Below are 18,713 nucleotides of genomic sequence, written 5' to 3'. Positions count from 1 at the left end.
AGCACAGCCCCAGTGCAGCCCTTGCAGCCAGTGCTGTGCACCATTGCTATGAGGCCGAGCTGCGGCTGTTCTTCATGCCCTAGGCTGCACTCTGACTGGAGCCTGCTAGTGCAGAGCAAAAGTAAGAAGGGAGAGGGACAGGTGGGGTGCAGAGGCTGCATGGGGGTGCAGGCAGAAGCTGCAGCTATGGCCCCAAACCCAGGTAGGGGATGGAGCCTGAGCCACAGCAACCACCCGCCCCCCTCTACCCTCATACTCAAGTCTAAGATGAGGGCCCCCCTCATGTGAAATGAGGGGGAGGGGGAATAGTCTTAAGAAAAAAATAAAAGTTAAAAAAAATAATGTTAGGGCTTAGGGACAACTGCTTGGAACTCTCAGCTAAAAGTTTTATTTTCATCTATACATTTCAATAAACAAAAATCTTCCTTCCGCATAAATACAGCACTTCCTACAGTTTAAGCAGATATTTTTATAAATCTGCTATATCAGTAACGAAATCTGAAAATCCATCATGAAAGACATATATTATGTAAGAATTTCTATCTTCAAATGTATTTATGCACTGGTCAGGGCTGTAAGTTGTAGCCATGCTGGTCTAAGGACATAGGCAGACAAGGTTCTTTGGGTAAATCTGATATTTTTTATTAGACCAATTTAAATAGTTGGAAAAATTCTTCTTTGCAAGTGTTTGGGTACAAATACCCTTTGTCAGGTTGAAGAAGCATCTGCAATTGATCTGTGCCCTTCTTGGATGGAATGGATAGTAAAGAAGCCAGAGGCTGGTGTGCATGCAAACAAGGCAGTCAGTGAAGATGTAAACTGAGGGTGAGACAGGTTGGTGGGGAAGGGGGAATTAATGTAGCTGGTAGAGAGTGGAGAGGTATCTGGGGAGTCAGATATTAGACAGGTTACAATGCATCATAAATCCAAAGTCCATATTTAGTCCAGAATTTTTTTATATCCTGGAAGTTGTTTTATGCATTGGAAGTTTACGGTCACATTAATGGAAATAGCTATTTTGTAGAAAGTAAGTTAGAGAGGACTATTTAGTATATCATATTTAAACGTATTCTAAAAAATGTATTAACTGTATGCTGGTTAATTCATGTTAAGCAGCTTTTAGTCTGAACCTTCAAGTCCAGAGGAAAATACAAGGCCACTAAACTTATAGTGAAGAATTCTTAATAACAGCACTGCCACTTACAATCACTGTACTGCCATTCCTTATGGATAATATAAATCTTTTAGAGGACCCTCATTCTCTTAATTACCAGCTACTCTAAAAATAACACCATATAGATTAAGTCAGTCAGAAGTGAGGTATCTTTGGAAAGTTTAATTGAAACTTTAGGAAGCATCAGAACATCTAGTACATTTTCTGTTTTGTAGCATGCACAGGGGCAGTCAGTTTCCCTGTAACATACAGTATCCAGTTTTCTGAAGAGATATCCTATCATACATTTTAATACCATATTTGCAGCAGTTTTCAAAAGAAAAATTGAAGTTGGTTTCTGATATCAAAGGGCAAAGTACATTTTTCTCTCCTGAGGATGAAGGCAGGAAAGAGAGAATGGCAGAAATCTTTGTGTTACTAATACAGCCTGGAAGACTACTCTACCTGTTCTGTCTCATATACTATTCTTATTACCATTCAAAGGGTCTCATCCAAAGTCAAGGAGCTTTGGATCAGATCCTTAACTCTTCTGGAGAGGACTCTGTATAGCAACATGAAGAATGCCCAGCACTTCCATTCCTTGCTAGATTGATCGTTTGTACCTACCGTATATTCAAGGCCCATCAGCCCAAGCAAACCAGGACAGGATAAGAAAGTAGGGGTGGACTGATAAGATTTTCTTGGCTGATACCAATAGTCAATTATTCACCAACTATATCAGCCAATGAAGATCTGATAACCAATTTACTTTAAAACAAAAAACATGCAAGGCATTAATACACTTTTTTTTTTGGCACACTCCAGCAGCCTCCTGTGTCACATGTATCAGTGTTCCGGTGCTCAAAAATAGCGGTGGGGGAGCTTGAACTAAAGTTCATCAAATTGGTTTTAGTTCACGTGCCGCCACCATTTTTAAGTGCGGGAATGCTTTTAAGTGGAGCAGAGTTGAGCAGGGTGATGGCAGATGTGAGCTGCCTGCTGCAGGCTTGGGACTCTCCACTTTGCTGCCTTTGCCCTGGGAGCATTGTGCTGGCCATGACTGCCCAGCTGCCCCCACTGCTGCCAGGCAGGCAAGGAGTGTATGGCTGGTGCAAGGCTCCCAAAGTGAATACAGCAGAGAACCCCAAGCCCACAGAGAGCAGCCTGCATCCACCCTGCACACAAATCTTGCCCCTTCCCTCCCCCATTCCCCTTCCCCGCCATAGATTTACCTGCAGGGAGCTGCTCTCCACACTGCTTAAGTGTGATCCTGGCCACGTGCATACACATGGCCATGCACATGCATGTGGTGTCCCCTGCGTCTTGCTCCCAGCAGCCCCAAGCAGGACCCCTTGCAGGCTAGAATGCTGCCTGCCTGCAAGGGGAAATCCATAATTTCCTGAGGGAACCCAGGCATCTTGGGGGCCCTGACCCCATAAGGGAGAGGGAACCCAGGTGTCCACGGTCCTGGCCAGAAAGCATAATTATTGGTAAACATTAGCAGCTACAACGGCCAAAAAAAACCCCCCAATAGCCGATGGTCATTTCCCTTTCTATTGGTGCCAATCCAACAGGCAACCGATATATCGGTGCACCTCTATTAGAAAGCAAAGTTAGGTCTCCAACATACTAGAGAAGTGTGTTGCCATTACACCACTGGGCTCTTGAACTACTTATTTAAGTAGAAAACATGCTTGCAGAAAATGAGGCAATATCCCTTTTCTAACAACCTTCTTAATATGTGGATCAGCATCATGAATAACATATGAAATAACATACTGGGTTGATTAATTTGTTTTCTTTTCAAATGAAAAACTGTTTTTATCTCCCTAAGCATGAAAATCTTAGGAATGTGTCTGTACATGTGTGTACATAATATATAATATTAAAATCTGATTAAAGACTTAATGTCTTAATTTCCTGCTGTCACGGTTTTGCTATTTAAATGGCTATGCAGACTTATTTTATTATGGTTTCATTAACAATTAAAAAGTGTAAGGCAACCAAACGGAGATGTCATCGTTGCACAAAAATATTTCCAACAGCAGCCTTTACTTTTTCTCAAAATGTTAAACAGCATACAATTATGATAATCAAAATCATTTTTTCTAATAGTAAATTAAACAGTTTGTTGTCACTTAACATGTCAACTCATGCAAATCATCTTTCCTCATATATATAAAATTACATTCTCTTGTGAAACAGGTTTGTAAACTTTAGTTAAAAGCCAATTTACCATTTATTCTTTCAAAACTTCAGTGAGGAAGAAAAAAACAGTTTCATGGTCTCTGATTTGTTCTTTATTTTTTTCATACCAGTTACTATCAGCAGTTAAGCAGGTGCTTGCAGATAAGTTGGAAGGCTAGATTTCTTTCTTTTTAAATTTATATATACCGGTATATTTTTGAAAGGGAAAGTTAGACATACAAAAACTTGTTTCTGGTTCTTTAGAAGCCTTGTAAAAATCCTTGTAGTTGTGCAACTATTTCTGTATCCACAGTTTCCATAAGTGCCTGAAAACCTTGTTCTCCGAGTAATTCCTGTTGTGCCTTTAGCTTCTCATAGACAAACTGCTGTAGTGACACCGTATGTACTGGGTCCTTCAGGGCGAGCTGTACAGAAGAGATAAGAGAAAAAATACAGTAATGCAAGCAAGAGGCAGTCCCAATGCATCTGTGACTCATTCATCTAATTTATATAATCTTAGCTGGAGTAACAAATAACTTCTGCTTTCTACTGCACTGTTGCTGAGAAATAAAAGTCTTTTGAGTCAAATTTTTCCATGGAGTTACTCACATTCAGTTTCTTCTGAAAAAAATTAAGCTATAATTTCAAACTAATTAACATTGGTTCTCAAATCATGGACAAAGCTACTTTTGCATTTCTATAAATTCTTTCGTTGGATCTTACAGCAGTACAACTGAGTTATAGTGGATATTACCACTGTGGCTACATTAGGAATGCTATATTGTGAATTATACAGATTTTACAGATGAGGAATTATAGGTTAAATTCAGCTCATGAAAATTACCAAAATTAGCTGGAGTGATGGAAGCAGAATCATAGACTAATCATAGACTGTTGTACCAGGTAGTGTACAAAACACAAAATTAAATCTCTTCCCTTAAAGAACTAAGCGGTTTCATAGCACTTCATAGCATCAAACTGGCACGCACATTAATGCACAAATCTTTACTTTCTTATTCTAAAGTCTGTTTCACAAGGGAGGAAATTTAGACAAGATACAAAGTCATTTGAAGCTTGCAGACAATTACAGTCTGTTTCAAACCAAGGTTTAGAATTTAAGATTAGAAGTTAAACTTCTTCTGTCATGCTAACACTGTGCGAAGAGGCCCCCTTCTGATGCAAATAAGAAAACAGTTTGCAAAAGATGCATTTCCAGACACCTTTTTTTCTTTTGTGGGTCATTCATTTAAATATCGACTACATACTCACTCTTTGGCTTAGAAACCAGATGAAGTCAGGAGCTAGATGAAGTCATATATTAGATACACACAATCCTACTTGTTAAAATGGTTAACAACTGCCTTTTTTGCTACACATTTTTTTGTGCCTCCTGCTAAATTTGCTATCTGTATCGGAACACTAACAAGTAGAAATTCTTGGATTTTTAAATTAACCACATTTAAAAAAAACCAAATTCTTTAATGTAGTGGAAGAAATGTCAACATTAAAGCCCCATGCAGACAATGCACCTTAGGCTGTGATACTCAAGCCCAACAATCATGCCTCCTGCCATGCCACACATGCATGGCAGAAGGCACAATTTGGCTTACACATTTGGGGCCTAGTCTGACAATCAGCTGATTACTGGCCCTGCAGAGACCACACTGGGGCCAGTCCCAGACTTTGGTGCAGTCCCTGGACAGAGACAATAATCAGCTGATTGTCAGCCTGGCAAGGACTACATGGGGGCCAGCCTAGGCCATACACTCAATTTAAGTTATCATAATATGTGGAACATAATATGTATGCACATGTAACACCCTTGTTATTATGCTGCGATTAACACATTGGGCACTTTTACACATGCTCCAGGTGCAGGGGGGATGGCGCTTTAATTAGAGCATCTCCGAGAGGTGCTTTAATTAAAGCACTGCTGCACCTCAGGTATCAGCATCCCTGTGCTTAAAAATGATAGCGAGGGAGCATAAAATAAAGCTCATTGTGATGAGCTTTAGTTCCAGTGCCACTGCCACCATTTTTAAGTGCAGGGGCGCTGATACGCAAAACGCAGGAGGCTGCTGGAGCACAGTAATTGCCATGCTCCAGCAAACTTGATAAATTGAATCTGTTCTGATGAGCTGGAATTCCAATGCATCGGAGCAGCCTCTGCACGTTCATATAGGCACCCATTAATCACAGTGTAAATATAATGTGTAGAAGGGGCCCAATGTATATTTACAATGCAACAAAGAATTTTAAATGTAAAATACAACTCAATTAACTGTAATACTGCTACTGCAACACTAAAATATGCATATTATATGGCTGCCTATTATTCTTGTTTTATGATAAAAATAAAACTAAAAGAAAACTAGAGCAAAAAAGAAGTATGCCAAAAGTCCTCTGCAGTATCCCAAAAGGGCAGTTCACACTATATTTATTACAAACAAATGAAAATGAAATAGCAGACTACTTTTCACCCAATTCACTTAAATCATTGCTAAGTTTTCTATTCTATTGTGGTCTCTGGTATTCAGCTCTTTGTGTTCTCTTTCCCCTCTCCATTTTGGTCACCTTTACATTTAAGTTTAATTTAGTCATCCTCTTACTAGTTTCAACACTTATTTCTCAGCCTTTGATCCTCTTCCATTTTGTACTCCAAAACCATTTTTTGTGTGTTTTTTTTACAATCTGATCCTTTTGCTACCTCCCTTCTAACTCTTCTACCCTTTAACTCTTCAGTCCCACTTACGTCTCTCTTAAGCATTCTTAAGCATACAGTAGATTTCTCTGTACATATATTATTTGGCTTCTATATACCAAATTTTCGCAAACTGAAATATACCATCTCTTCCTAACACATACTGAACTTCACATGTCCAATGGTTTTTGTAAATTTGCATTTTAAAGCATACACTGTCAAGACTTAATCATTAACACATTAGTAATATGCATATGGCATATACCTAAAGAGGCAAATACAGTATTGTACATTCTATGGGTCAGTACTTATACACAGTAATTTTGTGCACTGGGTGTATAGATTTGCCAATCTGCACTAAAACGTCTTGCCACAGACTGTAAGAACCCATTTCTGAGCCACTAACATTTATGAAAGTGTGTGCATATCCGTCTGTTCTAGTACTCTACAATCAAGATTAGAAAATGTTCCCAAGCTCAATGGTCCCTCAGTTTCTCTCTGAATTGTGAAATATATTTGGAGAAGAAGTTTGTAGCAAGTTGACGATTCTAAAAATGATGAGGCTGTTAATGTTCAGATGACACAGTGCTGAGTTTCTCAGGCTCCTGGCAGACGTTAAAATAATGACACAATTTGGCATGTGAAGAATGTTATACTCCATCCGAATCACGCACACTACCATGCTGCATATGCAGGGCAAGACATGCAATGCTTGGGATGAAGCATAAAATTATTCAGAAACGAATTGTATGGCTGCTGGGACCCAAGGCTGCCCCTAGCCTGACTCTGCAGATCAGGCATGGGTGGCTATGTCCTGTGTGCCAGAGCAGCCCAGGTTCTAAAAAACACATGTGCCGCCCAGGGCACCAGGAACCCAAAATCAAGGAGAGGCTCTTGAGCCCTGGGCTTCCAGAGCCCCAGGACTTTTAAAAACTGTGCAACTGAAGTGTTTAAAATCTCTGGGGCACCAGGAGCCCCAAACCAGAGAGCCTCTCCCCACACTTGGATTCCCCTGTTCTTGACTTTTAAGTATTGCACATACAGTTTAGTTGGGCTGCAAGTGGAGTTCTAGATTGAGGGTACACTGGGCCCCAATCTTCCACCAGGATCAGGCACAGGGCAGCTTTGGTTCCTGGTGGAAGATCAGGGACTGCCTGCAGCTGACATGTTAATTGTGCCATAAAAGTAACATCCACTAGGGCCCTCAGACACATTTTAAATTAATTTTAACCTACACAAATTTTAACCTGCAGTAATTAACATTTGCTGACAAATTCTCATAAATTCATTTGGAACTCAAATAGTAAATACTGTGCATTTGGAAGAGAGATAGTGTGCTCTCTGTACATGAAGATTTTGAATTCCTGCTTAGGTTACAACGCTTAACTGAACTTTAAGTATGGAGCTGCATCTAGTGCTTCTAGATTTATGTCACACTCTAAAACAGAGAACGACATTATAAGTTTTAGTATGTCCAATATTATTCATCTTTACAATATTTAGTGAAATGAAAAAATGATTACTCAGGAAAGATCAAATAAAGTAATGAACATGACAACCCTAAATGTACACTATTCAACTACTATTAAAGCCTATGTGAAATGTCTAAATATTGCAGGGTTCATGTGCAGACTAGAAATTAAATAATCTATACGCTACAATTTGGGGGCATCTGATTTGGACTTCAGGACTATTTTAATTTTGATTTGGTTTTATTTTAAAAATAATAGATTCAGGTAAGCTAGAACCTCATACTATAAGGATCTAAATAACTTTACAGCCTAAGTCATTTCATGCAGTACAATATTAATTACACAGCTTCGTAACATGTATTCTGCTAACACAAGTGAAAAACTTTAACGAAATGGCTTTATATTAGCATAAATATCAAACATACCATTAGACTGTTCTGGTACTCATTAATATTTAATCTAATGTATTTGTAAGCTACTAGAGGTTTGGTGCTATACTTCACATTCATCAGCACAATCATCATCTGCTATCTCTAAGGCCCCCTCTACATGTTACAGGTATCATGCATTTAGCTGGTTCATTGCACAGTTACCTGGATATCACCTACGTGTGCAAGTACCTATGACATCACAGAAAGCTCTAGCTAGCTTTAAAGTTATGCCTGGAAAATGTCTACTAACTTTATTGCTGGTTGTTATTGAGCTTTAATTTGCATATTTAGCAGAGACTGGGAGCCTGTCAGTTGTTACTGCAGAGGGTCTCTTTTCCACCATGCAGCTCTTCCTTGCATACAAGAAAAGAAATGACTGCACAAAGCTGCCATCACAGATTTGAAGTCCTCTGTTTATCTCAAAGACAATTACAGAATGGTGTAAAAGCTCCTTTCCACTAAAACACAAAACCTTACATGCGATACAAAGCAGTGGTGTTCAATGTATGGGCCTGTGGGCCAGAGGAAAAAGCCTAGTGTGCTGGTTTGGGCCAATGTGTGGGACCAGTCTGCAGCCTGGATCTAGTATGCAGGTGGGCCTAGCACCGCTCATCTGGTTTGTGAGGCCAGACAGACTGGGCACCACTGATACAGACACACTTCAGTTTCTATGTGCAGTTATTTTTTTGCCATGTTACAGACTAAATGATTTCCAAAATGTCATCCTTTTAATACTTTTACATGCAGAGAAAAACACATTAAAAATAACATTTCTTAGAAATCTTGTTATTTCTTGTTTTCAGTATTTGCAAAATATTACGTTCAGCAAAATGGCTATCCAACATACCTGTGTGGCAAAATTCAGGTTTACTATATTAAATTATTATTGTATTTACTCAATTCTGAGACAATGTTTTTTCCTCATTCATCATGGGGAAAATAAAGATTTACCTTAGAATCAAGTACCTGCAGGCAATGCTGGGTCCTGCACTACTTTCTAGATCTGTGACAATTCCCTTGCTGTTCTGTTTCCCTGCTTGCCCACTGGCCACTTGCCTCCCCCACCTTTTGCTGCATGCTGCACTCTTGGGTCGCTCTGTGCTCGGTCAGCACAGAACTGGAGAGCAGCACACAGCTGGAAAGTGGCGACAAAATCAACCCTGGGTCCTGCACTGCTTTCTGGATCTGTATCCTTGCAGCTCTTTGGCTCCCTGCTGAGGGCAGGAAGGCAGCCATGTGTGGGTAGATGTCAGGGGACAAGGTATAGGGAACAAGGTGCAGCAGAGGAGCGAGTGGCATGGAAGCAAGCGTTTGGGGTCAGGTTGCCTGCCCCCCTGCCACTTGCCTCCTTGCTGCTGCTTTCTTTGCTGCAATGGTAGGAGGGGGATGAATTTAAGTCTACCCTCCAATAAGTCTATTCTTTACATGGAAAATTATAAGACATTTATAATTTTCCATGTGTAAAATCTAATTTTTGGGAGATAGTCATCTTAAATTTAAAGTCATCCTGGATTCAGGTAAATATGGTATATTATTTATGCCACATGAGATTCTGTATTATCAAGACCTTTTCAAAGCAGAATTAAAAATAAGCTACCTTTCCCTTAAAATTCTTAATTTCCATTTTAGTTTCAAGAAAATGAATAGTGCTCACTACTGAATCCTGAAAGTTAGATGAACTGACACTTAATTTTAATTCAACACCTCCTGGGATGTAATGAAGATGAGTAGGCGATTCTGTAAGAAGCCTACCAATTTCTTAGCTACTAGGAATTAGGGCTGTGCCAAGTTTCAGTCCTTGATTCAATTTGGCAGAGATTCGGCTCCATTTGGTGGCTGAATCTCCAATCCAAATTGAATTAGGAGACCCTTTAATCTTTCTAAATTGAACTGAATTGGAACTCTCCGAATAGATTTGGAGAGATTTGGTGATTTGAATATAAACACAGCTCAAGGTACCAGGCAGCTCATGAATGCTGCTGGGGTGGATGGAGCATCCCACAGGAGCGTGGGGGGCTCCCCAGTAAGCTGGGCAACAGACCCAGAAGTGGACCAGAAGCACTTCTGGTCTACTGGGGAGCACGCTGGGGGCTCCCCTGCACTCCCCTAGCTTGGCGACTGGTGCCTCCTGGGTCTGGGGGGGGCAATCGGGGTCCCCCTGTGACTGATTGCTGAGCTGGAGGGGTGGGGCCACAGCGCTTGGTGGTGGACCCAGAAGTGGACTGGAAGTACTTCCACTCCACTGCTGGGTTCATTACCAAGCATGGGGGGGGGGGGGGAGCAGGTGTGCTCCTGTGGGATACTTCATCTGTCCCAGCATTGCAGCATTCACGAGCTGCGCCTGGTACCTTGAGGTATGTAGAAAAAACATTTAAAGCTGTGCCTCTGGCTGAATCATTGATTCTCCAAATCAGCATCAAATCTTCAGATTCGGCCGAATTGAATCGAGTACAGTGATCCAAATCAACGAATCAAATTACTGTCACCAATTCGGGCCGAATCTGAATTGAATACAGCCTGTTTTGCACACCCCTACTAGGAATCCCTGGATGAAAAAAATATAATTAGGAGAATGCTTAGGCTGGTTAGCTAATCTTTCTGACAAAATAATTAATACATTTGCTTTACTGCTTACTGATAGTTTTAATAAACATCAGTTACTGTACATGAAGCACAAATGCAACATTGTCTCTGAAATTCTACCAAATGAAAATTATTCCATGTAATCTTTTGATGACAAATTTGCTAAAAAAAAAAGTCATAGAAGGATCTCATGAAGTCATCTAACTCAACCCCCTGCCCAATATAGGATCATTTCCATCTAAAACATCTCATCCAAGTAAAAATTTTTCTAAACTGTTATTAAATATTTCTCATGGCATCAAAGTTAAGCATAGTTTTTTCCCCTTGATTTCTAACCTACATTTTTATTTTTGTAATATAAGATTGTAATTTTTTCCCCTGTCTCAACTGTATCATCCTGAGTACATGAATCAGGAAAATTCTATATTGGAAAGTAATTTCCATATTACAAATTAAGGACATGGACAATCTTGTAGATCAGGCATATAACCTGGACACAGTGAATCTTGGTTCTGTTTCCAGTTCTGCCATGGTCTTGGTATACAACTTTTGACACGTAAACTTTGAGTCTTAATTATCCCTTCTGTAAAACATAGGTGCTACTACTAAACAGAAGCCATGTACAGATGTTCAGTTTCTACTAGCAGAATCACTGCTCTCTTGCTAGAAAACAAAAGTATGCAAACATTCAAAATTTTTCTCCCAAAGCAAAATAGGCCATCTGGGAGAAAAAGAACCTGACAAAAATCAGGTAACATTATCCCTGGGAGAATTTTTCCCAGAAGACTGAAAATCTGCACACTCTGGCATAACTCCTCATGAGGACCAAAAGGAGTGGAGCCAAGGGAAAGGCACCATGCTTTCCAGAGACTGGGGTTCCTCCGTCTGGAGATGGTATAGGGGGCAGCTGTTCCCAAACCCTCCCATTTACCAGGATGGGAGGGAAGGAGCAGCTCCCTGCCTACTTCTCACACTTTAGTCCCTGGCATGAGAGGCAGGCAAGGCTTTGCTGTGCTGCTGTCTGTACAGTTAGGGAATGCAGTAGCACTGCTGCACCCTCCTTTTGGATTGGAACATACCATGGAAACCACTGGGGACTCTGAGTCCACAAATCAGATGAAAATCCCCCTTACCTTCCCCTTGAAGCTCAGAGGGATGTCCCCTCCTCTCTCCCTCCTAGATCTGCTGCTGCTGCTTTCCCCACTGTTCCAGGTCTGGGGGAAGATCCAGAGCTGCTTCTGCCCACCCCAGACAGGCTTTACATGGGCTAGACTCACCTTGGGACAGGGACAGAGATAACTGTGGTGGGATAGTAGTTTCCCCCTCTCTGCCCACTCCCCCAGGAGGAAGTGTGGGGAAGGGGAACCCCCTGCCCATCCCTCCTGCCACTGTCCAGTCCCCATCAACAGCTGAACCCAGCCCCTGCACAGTCTGTCTGGGATGGACACAGGCAGCTCTAGAGCTTCCCCTGACCCCCTGGGACAGAGGGCAAAGCAGCAGTAGCAGGTGGGCGAGGAGCAGGAGGGGAGAGGTGGGAAGGAGATGTCCCTCTGAGCAGGAAGTGGAAGTAAGTAGTGTGGGATTTTCATCTGCTTTAGAGACTTAAAATGGTCCTGAAGTCTTGTGCAGTGCCCACACCTGTTGGGGGCGGGGGGCTGAGATGAGGCTGGGAGTAGGGGCTGCAGCCATCCCTGCAGTATGATTTCCTGCCCTGCACTCCTCTTTGGGAAATCCACAGGCCACATTTTCCCTGCGCTGGAATTACCCCAGCCTTCAGGAATGCACAAGAAGAAGGTGAGAGGAGGGGGCTGTGGTTGCAGACTTAGGCTAGAGACAGACATTCAAAAAAGTGGAGCCTGAATTGATTCAATCTTTGCTGGTTAGTCTAACCTGATGAGATAGAACCTATTTGCAAGTGGACAGACATCCACTTTTCATTTTGGAAATGCAGGCAAAGGAGGGAGCAGTCCTCCCTTCCCTTCCACAAGGAAGCTGAGCTGAGGGGGAGGAGAGGAATGGCCTGGCTCTACCAGGGCTGAGCATGACTGAGGAGGGGTTTAAACCCCCACCTTGGGCTGCAGGGTTTGGAGGATGGTGGAAGAGGGACCATAGCCAGACAGGGGCATGGCCAGACCTCTATGGTGCAGAAGGAGGGGGAGAGCCCTACCTGCTGTAGCGGCTCCCTGACAGCCAGGAACAATCTGAGCATACAGCTCTCCTCCCTGGCTCCAGAGGAGGAATTCTTCCCCCCCCCCCACTGCCGTGGGGTGAGGAGCAGGCTTTGTGGGGTGCTGATGGGGGACACTCCCCCCCTCCCATCCCCACTGCCAAGTGGGGAACGGTTGTCATTGAGCTGCAGCCGCTGAGGAGGGCCCCACCTCTACATCTTGGGTCAGCCCTGTTCAGCCCCGGTTGAGGCAGCTGCATGGCAGAGCCAGCCCATGTCACCGGGGTGCGGCCCTCCTCAGCAGCTGCAGCTCAGTAACAGAGAAGCTGAGCCCTTCAAGTGAGAGCAGTCTGGCCCAGGCCCAGCAAGCATGGGTGGCAGCTGGCTGGTGAGCGGGCTACCTAGGCTGGTTTGGAGGCACTGGTGGGCCTGAAGCATGGCAGCTGCCTGCTACAGGGGCTCACTGTAGAAACACAAGCCCTTGCAGCATTTCCGAGTTGGACTAGGTTGCCCACTGACTGGCCAGCAGCTGCTCATGTGTGCTGGGCCTGGGCCAGGCTGGTCTCACTGATAGGGCTCAGCTTCTTTGTCACTGAGCTTGAGCTACTGAGGAAAGCCCATCCCCATGGCCTAGGCCTGCCCTGCTGTGTGGCGGCCTCAGCTGCACTGTGGCGGCAGGGCCCTCCTCAGTGACTGCAGCTCAGTGACAGCTGCTCCCTGTGCCCAGGCTGGGCCAGGCCAGGTAGCACCACACAAAGCCCCCCTCTCCACTTCGTGGTGGTGGGGGAAAGAGGAGGACAAGTTGCACAGAACACCTCCCTCCTTGCCGAGGTGGGAGGAGGGGGGCTGCTCTGCCCCAGCTGTGGTTCCCTGGTGGGAAGGGGGAAATAAATCCCTCCTTGCCCCCTGAGCCTTAATTGGGCCATGCTGAGATAGTTGCAGTCCCTGCCAGTGGGACAGGGAAACGACAGGGGGAATAAACCCCCTCCTGGGCACCCTGACAGAGGCTGCTGCCTCTCCCCGTCCTGTCACTGCTCCAGTGGCAGGGGGCATGGCTCCCTCCATCTCTTCTGCCTTGGGAACCACAGCTGCGGTCTGCTAGCCCTGGCCAGCCACCGCCTCCACCACTCACCCACAAACAGCCAGAGACAGGGCAAGCCCTGCTGTCTGGAGCAAAGAGCACAGCCCAGCCTAGTGCTGCAAAATGCTGGGATGCTAGAGGGCTCTGGTTCAACTTAAAACAGGAAAGGTCTGGGACAGATGTTGCATAAACTGGTTTGACCCAAATCAGTTAAGTCTGATACTACGTTCAATCAGGTTTATCTTAAATTTGTTTTGGCCATTTTGAAAGTGGTTTATGTGCATTGAATTTATGTTCTGTTCAAGGTTCCCTCTAAGGTGTGCACATGCATGGCTGCGCACAACTAAAAGTATGGCTGCACACAGCCTTTTCAAGGCCACGCATCAGGAGAGGAGCTGATGGTCAGCTCTAGGCGAAGTGGAGGTGGGAGCCTGGTGTGGACTCTGCAGAACTGCTCCACTCCCCCGCACCGGGGAGTGGAGCACTTCCCCGGAGCCAGCGAAGCCCACATCAGCTCCCTGCCCCAGCCTTCGTCCTTGCCTTGCCTCACCTCAGGGAGAAGCCGCTGCCTGCCCCAAGTGAGGATGTGCTGGCTCTGGGATACTACTCTGCTCCCCTGCATCACCTCGAGGAGCAAGGAGGCACGTGGTGTCAGGGCTTGGGAGTGGACCAGTGTCCTACAGCTGGGGCAGGCAGCAGCTCCTCCCCAAGGTGAGGCAAGGCAGGGATGGAGGCTGGGGTGAGGGGCTGGAGCAGGCTCTGCCGCCTCTGGGGAAGTGCTGCACTCCCTGGCCCTGATGCGGGGGGAGTGGAGCAGTTCTCTGGAGCCTGTGCCAGCCCCTGGCTCCAGCCCCTGGCCCCCAGCCCCCTTTGATAAGTGTCCCACACCGGACCAAGGCGGCGCGCTCACAGACTGCTGCTCCTTAGAGGGCACGTTGGTTCTGTTACAGGTTTAAGCCAGTTTCTGATCACTTAAAACAGTTTATGTGCAATGTCTGTCCCTAGCCTGAATGACTGCTCCCTCTCCCCTAACTCTTGCAGTGGTGGAAATTTTCCACCAATTCCAAAGAACATTTGTATGCAGTCATTATCTCAGCAAGCTGCTGTGCTTTGAGATCTTTGAAAGAAAGGTGTCAAAGAAACACTAATTATTGTTATAATCAGTCTACTACCCTGATTAAATATAAGCTTAGGAAAGAAAGGGCAACTTTAGTAAGCCATTTCCTGAGAGTAGAACTAGGCCAATTACAATATATTGCAGTGAGTGCTATTTAATTGGAATAGCATTAACAAAAATTATGCTCTATAGGGATTCATTTGATGTCAAGGGGTTAAGTGGTATTAAACTACATTCCAAATGCTTAGCCTTCTAATTCAAAAATGGCCAACTAAGGATTAAAAGAGAGGAACGATAACTAAGAAACTATCAAATGGAATAACAAAAATCAACTTCATTATACAGTTTTTCAAGCTGCTTATGAAAAAAATAAATGATCTTAAGAAATCAGGATGGCAGGTAGTCAAGAATGGCACCCTAATCAAGCAGATACTATTGCTGATGATATATGAAACACTTTTATGTCTTTTCTACAAAGCCAGGAAATGGTACTTAACAGTGAAAGAACTTCTCATTTTTTAAAGTATTTATTTGGTTCCTTTCCTTCTCTGTAGTACCCAAGTCCCTCACAAACACCTAATTTGCACCCACAGTACCACTGCTAGAGGTCTCAGTGCCCAAATATCTATCCTATGGTGCATCCAAAAATCACAACCAGAATTGGATACCATACACACATGCAAGTCCCAAATTCTTGTCCCAAAAGGCAAAGACATGAGATGAGATGCTGTGCCTCAGAGGTGGTTAGTATGGGTTTAAGCTACTTTATATCCTTCTGATCCTGGGCTAGAGAGGAAGGGAGAGACCCACGGCCTAATTTACATTATCCTGGAGGCCTGTCATAACCACTGAAGCCTCACCACACTGCCCAGTAGGCAGCTGCATGCATGCTGCATGCTGACATTCTCCACAGCATGGTCCTTCCCTTACACTCCACCTCTCCCACAGCCTCTCTGTGGGTTTCAAGAGGGCAGCTTTATGGCTATCTTCCTCAGTGCCAGTGCTGGGAAAGGCATTTTTACTGCCTTTGAGTTTTATACTATCACTGTAGCAATCACCTTTTACATAAAAGCGATAGCAACAGCAAAGAACCCACAATGGAGTCCTAATGGAATCTCTGACATCTCTCTTCTCTCTTTTTAAGATCGATTCTCTCCTTGGGCTAGATGATGCATTTTCAACATTTTAGATTTGATAAATTTACTTTTTTAAAGGATAATTTCTTTCAAAGGTTTTTAATCCTTAATTTTGTTGGCTGCCATTATTAGGATCCCTTTACCTCACTTCATCATTCTGACATGGTGTAAAAGCGCTGGACTAGAATGAAGGTATCTCATCCCAACCCTGGAAAAAGTGCACACTGGAAACAGAACACTTGGGAAAATTATGTGAAATTGAACCATGGAGGCTAGCAAATAGAAAAGCATGACTCCTTGATGGAGAAGAGTTTTCCTCCCACTATACTTCAGATGTACCACCAAAGAGTTTTATGGACTTTTGGAAAAGCTGTATCTAAACAGTGTGTGCAACTAACCATAAGTTTGCTTTTACCTGGGATCATTTTGTTTATATGATGAAAACTTTTTCCTCCCTGCTTCATTGTCTTAGACTGCAAGCTCTTCAAGGCAAATACAGTGTTTTCCTATGTTTGAACAGCTCTTACAAATTACTAATCTCTGAGACATTACTTGTATTATTAAAATAAATATAAATTATACAATACTTTATCCCTAATAAATGTACAGCAGTACAAATTTCTGTTGTGTGTTATATTAATAATTATACTAAAAGCTATAACTATTTTCACAAATGTTATTTTAGAGGAGACTAGATGATCATGGCAAAATCCATTTATATCATTACTGTACATGCAGTACTCAAAATAATACTGGCAATTTATTTAGTATAAAATGCTGAGTTTCCAATCATCTGCAAAAGAAATGGTGCACTTGAGTACAAATAGAAGTGGGATTAAAACCTCAATAACTCTATACATAAAGGCTGTGTTCTCACACACACCACAAAACCTTGTTTTGGCACAAGCTCTCTGGGCTCTTTGACTATAGATGACAAGTCAGCACTGGGGCCCTGTAAAAACATAGTTAGGAAAGAAAATATACCCTAAATGTTATGAAGTCTCTAAAATTTACAGGCCAGTGGAGTAGTGTTTCACAGCCTTTGATAGCCAAACTACTTGGTGAAAAGGGATATGGATGAGAGAGTCCCCCATCTTCCAATGTCTTTCTATGCTGTCTATGCAAACAGGGTAGCCAGCATGAGTCACATCCCTCTGAGTGGCGCAGTGGCTGGCTACAGAACTATAACTGCAGCAGTCCCTGACACAGGACTGTAATGAATCTAATCTAAACACTCCCTGACATAGGACTGTAAGTTCCTTACAAAATTTACCCTTGTGTATTTGTAGTTGCAGAGTTTGGGGAGGGGGGGTGGGTAACAAAGTACCCCAAATTGTTAGTATTAGGCATCATTGACTATTATGCATGGAAAGAAAAGGCATTCTCCATTTATTTACTGATACAACATTTTGTAGATGGATACCATGTTGAGATTGCCATGGAAGTGATTGATTGTTTGTTATTATTCTGACAGCTTTATTTCTACTGTAGACAGCTATTTGAAAAACAAGCGTAAATGCAGTTTAAACCACATTCTACAGAAGGACTCAATTGAGTTTTTTCCTCTTAGAAGTTTGATGTAAAATATTAACAGTAAAGCATGGTCTGGAAACACAGCAAACTATTTATTTCAGAGAACTGCTTTTCACAAAAACACCCACATTTAAATTCAAATTGCAAGCCAAAAGTAAAACAGCCCTTCCTACCACTGGCTAGAAGCTGACTTGTTTGTACTGCCTGGAGCTATGGCAGTTTAATTCATCAACTCTGCCTTCCCTGATGGCTAGTTGAAAGAAGTAAGCTTGATCCAACTGAGCCTTTAACTAGCTTTTGAGCTAATTACTCAGAAACAGAATTTTAATGTACTGACTATAATGCTACCCATTTGTGATTATTTTAATTTCCTCCCCCAATGGAATAATTTTTTTTTCCACTGGAAAATGAGTTACTACAAAATCAAATTTTCAATAAGAAAGTTTACTATTACAGAAAAGAGTTGAATTTCCCCTCAGGAAAATGCAAGTTAAATGTTTTGTTTCAGTCTGGGTTTACACAAAGCAAATATTTTAGGTTCGTAAAAGGTCTTGTTTTGGGTCCATATTTGATGACAATTCTGTATTTGAGCTGTAAAGAATGCTTTGTGATCCTTTTCTTGTGTGGGACAGGAGCCCAGACTGGACTGTATCTTTCAGACTGCACCATAGTTTTTTTGCTGGTTGAACTGCTACAGTACATAATGGGAGATGCACCCACACAAGAAGCCCAGCTGAGGAAGGTGAAAGAACCATAAAGCAGCCCAACCACAACTGTCATTAGGTTTTGCAGCAGAACAGGGAGGTGCAGTTCAGTACAGAACCTACATAAAATGAAACTTTCCAATGCATCCAAGTCATTAAAAAATAAACAAGCAAACAAGCTTAAAACCCTTATAACCCATTCCTGTACAAATCCCTGTATTTCAGTATCTACATGCATTTTTTGTCTGTTCACAGTCAATAGCTACCTAAGATGGATACATTTTTGTAGTCTTGTAAAACGCAGACGCACACAGATGATACATGTTTGTAGTTGTATAAAATGCAAAGAAATATGTGTGTGTGTTTCTTTGCATACATATATATGCAAATACATTTTTCATACACACACACAGGGACTAGGTTCTTCCATATATGTACATACACACAC

General features: G+C 42.8%; 1 protein-coding gene across 1 annotated transcript in view; it reads right to left on the bottom strand.

Annotated features, from left to right (window-relative positions):
• Nucleotides 1-2,742: 2,742 nt before the first annotated feature.
• IPO11 (importin 11) overlaps nucleotides 2,743-18,713 on the bottom strand; it is a 280,310-nt gene continuing 264,339 nt past the window's right edge. Inside the window, exon 30 of the mRNA XM_019532129.1 lies at nucleotides 2,743-3,765. Within this exon, the coding sequence (XP_019387674.1) occupies nucleotides 3,601-3,765 (165 nt within the window). The 3' untranslated portion in view covers nucleotides 2,743-3,600. The remainder of the gene's footprint in view (nucleotides 3,766-18,713) is intronic.

The sequence above is a fragment of the Crocodylus porosus genome, unplaced genomic scaffold (genome assembly GCF_001723895.1).
Source record: "Crocodylus porosus isolate Cpor-Errol unplaced genomic scaffold, CroPor_comp1, whole genome shotgun sequence".
NCBI classification, from domain to species: domain Eukaryota; kingdom Metazoa; phylum Chordata; order Crocodylia; family Crocodylidae; genus Crocodylus; species Crocodylus porosus.
The sequence above is the reverse complement of the archived record's forward strand: the minus strand, read 5'-3'. Positions and strand labels throughout refer to the sequence as shown.